The 1,509-nt window shown below is 41.7% G+C and overlaps 1 protein-coding gene across 1 annotated transcript; it reads right to left on the bottom strand.

Annotated features, from left to right (window-relative positions):
- Window positions 1–250: 250 nt before the first annotated feature.
- Window positions 251–1,186, bottom strand: LOC128047385 (olfactory receptor 6C3-like). The gene has a single exon (XM_052639563.1). It carries the CDS (start codon window positions 1,184–1,186, stop codon window positions 251–253), a length of 936 nt encoding a protein of 311 aa, XP_052495523.1.
- Window positions 1,187–1,509: the final 323 nt, after the last annotated feature.

The raw sequence follows: 1,509 nt of genomic DNA, 5'->3' as shown, positions 1-1,509 counted from the left end.
TAAATGCTCTAAAGTATGTCTTAGAAATACAATTCTATTCTAGAATATGCTGTAGGATAAATAACTTTTACTATACTTTAAATATCAATAAACAATGACTGGAGAAATTGAAGAAATAGATTGAAAAAGTAGATATTAGCAGTCATGTGGATGGTAAGAGGATATAAACTGCAAGCAAAGTTATACAAATATTTAGGAATTTAAAAATTTAACCTAATTGTTCTTTAAAGTGTTTTTGACCCCCCAAAAATCATTTATTAGCAGAAAACACTGCTTTATACACCATGTCTTTGAAGGCTTGTTTCACTTGCTGGTTTCTCAGGGTGTAGATGAAGGGGTTCAGCATGGGGGCCACAGAGGTATTGAGAATAGCCACTCCTTTTGTCATTGATGCCTTTTCTTTGGCCGAGGGATTAGCATACATGAATATACAGCTTCCATAGGAGATGGAGATGACAATCATGTGAGAGGAACAAGTGGAGAAGGCCTTTTTTCTCTGATTGGCAGATGGGATTCTCAAAATAGTCCTGACAATGTACATATATGACAAAATCACTAAGGCCAAAGTGAATAGCAAACTAACCAAAGCAAAGTAAAAACCCATTACTTCTAGGAGCCATGTATCTGAACAAGACAATTGTAAAAGGGGGAAATAGTCACACAAAAAGTGATCAATGACATTGGAAGCACAGTAATCCAGCTGGAGGAGAAGCATAAGGGGTGGGAAAATGGTCAGAAACCCACTGAGCCAAGCACAGAGCACAAGCAGGCTGCAGAGTTTCCTGCTCATAATGGTTGTGTAATGCAGGGGCTTGCAGATGGCAACATAGCGGTCGTAGGACATGGCGGTTAGAATGTAAAATTCAGTCACCCCCATGAAAATAGAAAAAAATAGTTGGGCTGCACAACTGTTGTAAGAAATAGTCTTGTCCCTGGTGATAATTGCTCCCAGAAATCTAGGGATGCACACAGTAGTAAAGGAGATTTCTAAGAAAGAGAAGTTTCGGAGGAAGAAGTACATTGGTGTCTGGAGATGGAAGTCCACCCAGGTTAGGGTGATGATAGTCAGGTTTCCAGTGACACTTAATACATATGTGATAAATAAAAACAGGAAAATCACAATCTGAAGGTCAGGATCATCAGAAAGGCCTAGAAGGACAAACTCTGTGATCACAGTGTGGTTCATTTCTCTCTCTTCTTTTAAATATATTTAGGTGAAAAGTCGGAGAAGGCAATGGCATTTCCACTCCAGTACTGTCGCCTGGAAAATCCTATGGGCGGAGGAGCCTGGTAGGCTGCAGTCCATGGTGTCGCTAGGAGTAGGACACGGCTGAGCGACTTCACTTTCACTTTTCACTTTCATGCATTGGAAAAGGAAATGGCAACCCACTCCAGTGTTCTTGCCTGGAGAATCCCAGGGACAGGGGAGCCTGGTGGGCTGCCGTCTGTGGGATCGCACAGAAGCGATCGACTGAAGCGCCTTAGCAGCAGCAGCAGGTGAAAAGTGTA

Source organism: Budorcas taxicolor, chromosome 5, assembly GCF_023091745.1.
Source record: "Budorcas taxicolor isolate Tak-1 chromosome 5, Takin1.1, whole genome shotgun sequence".
NCBI classification, from domain to species: domain Eukaryota; kingdom Metazoa; phylum Chordata; class Mammalia; order Artiodactyla; family Bovidae; genus Budorcas; species Budorcas taxicolor.
This window is presented reverse-complemented; position numbering and strand designations above follow the sequence as displayed.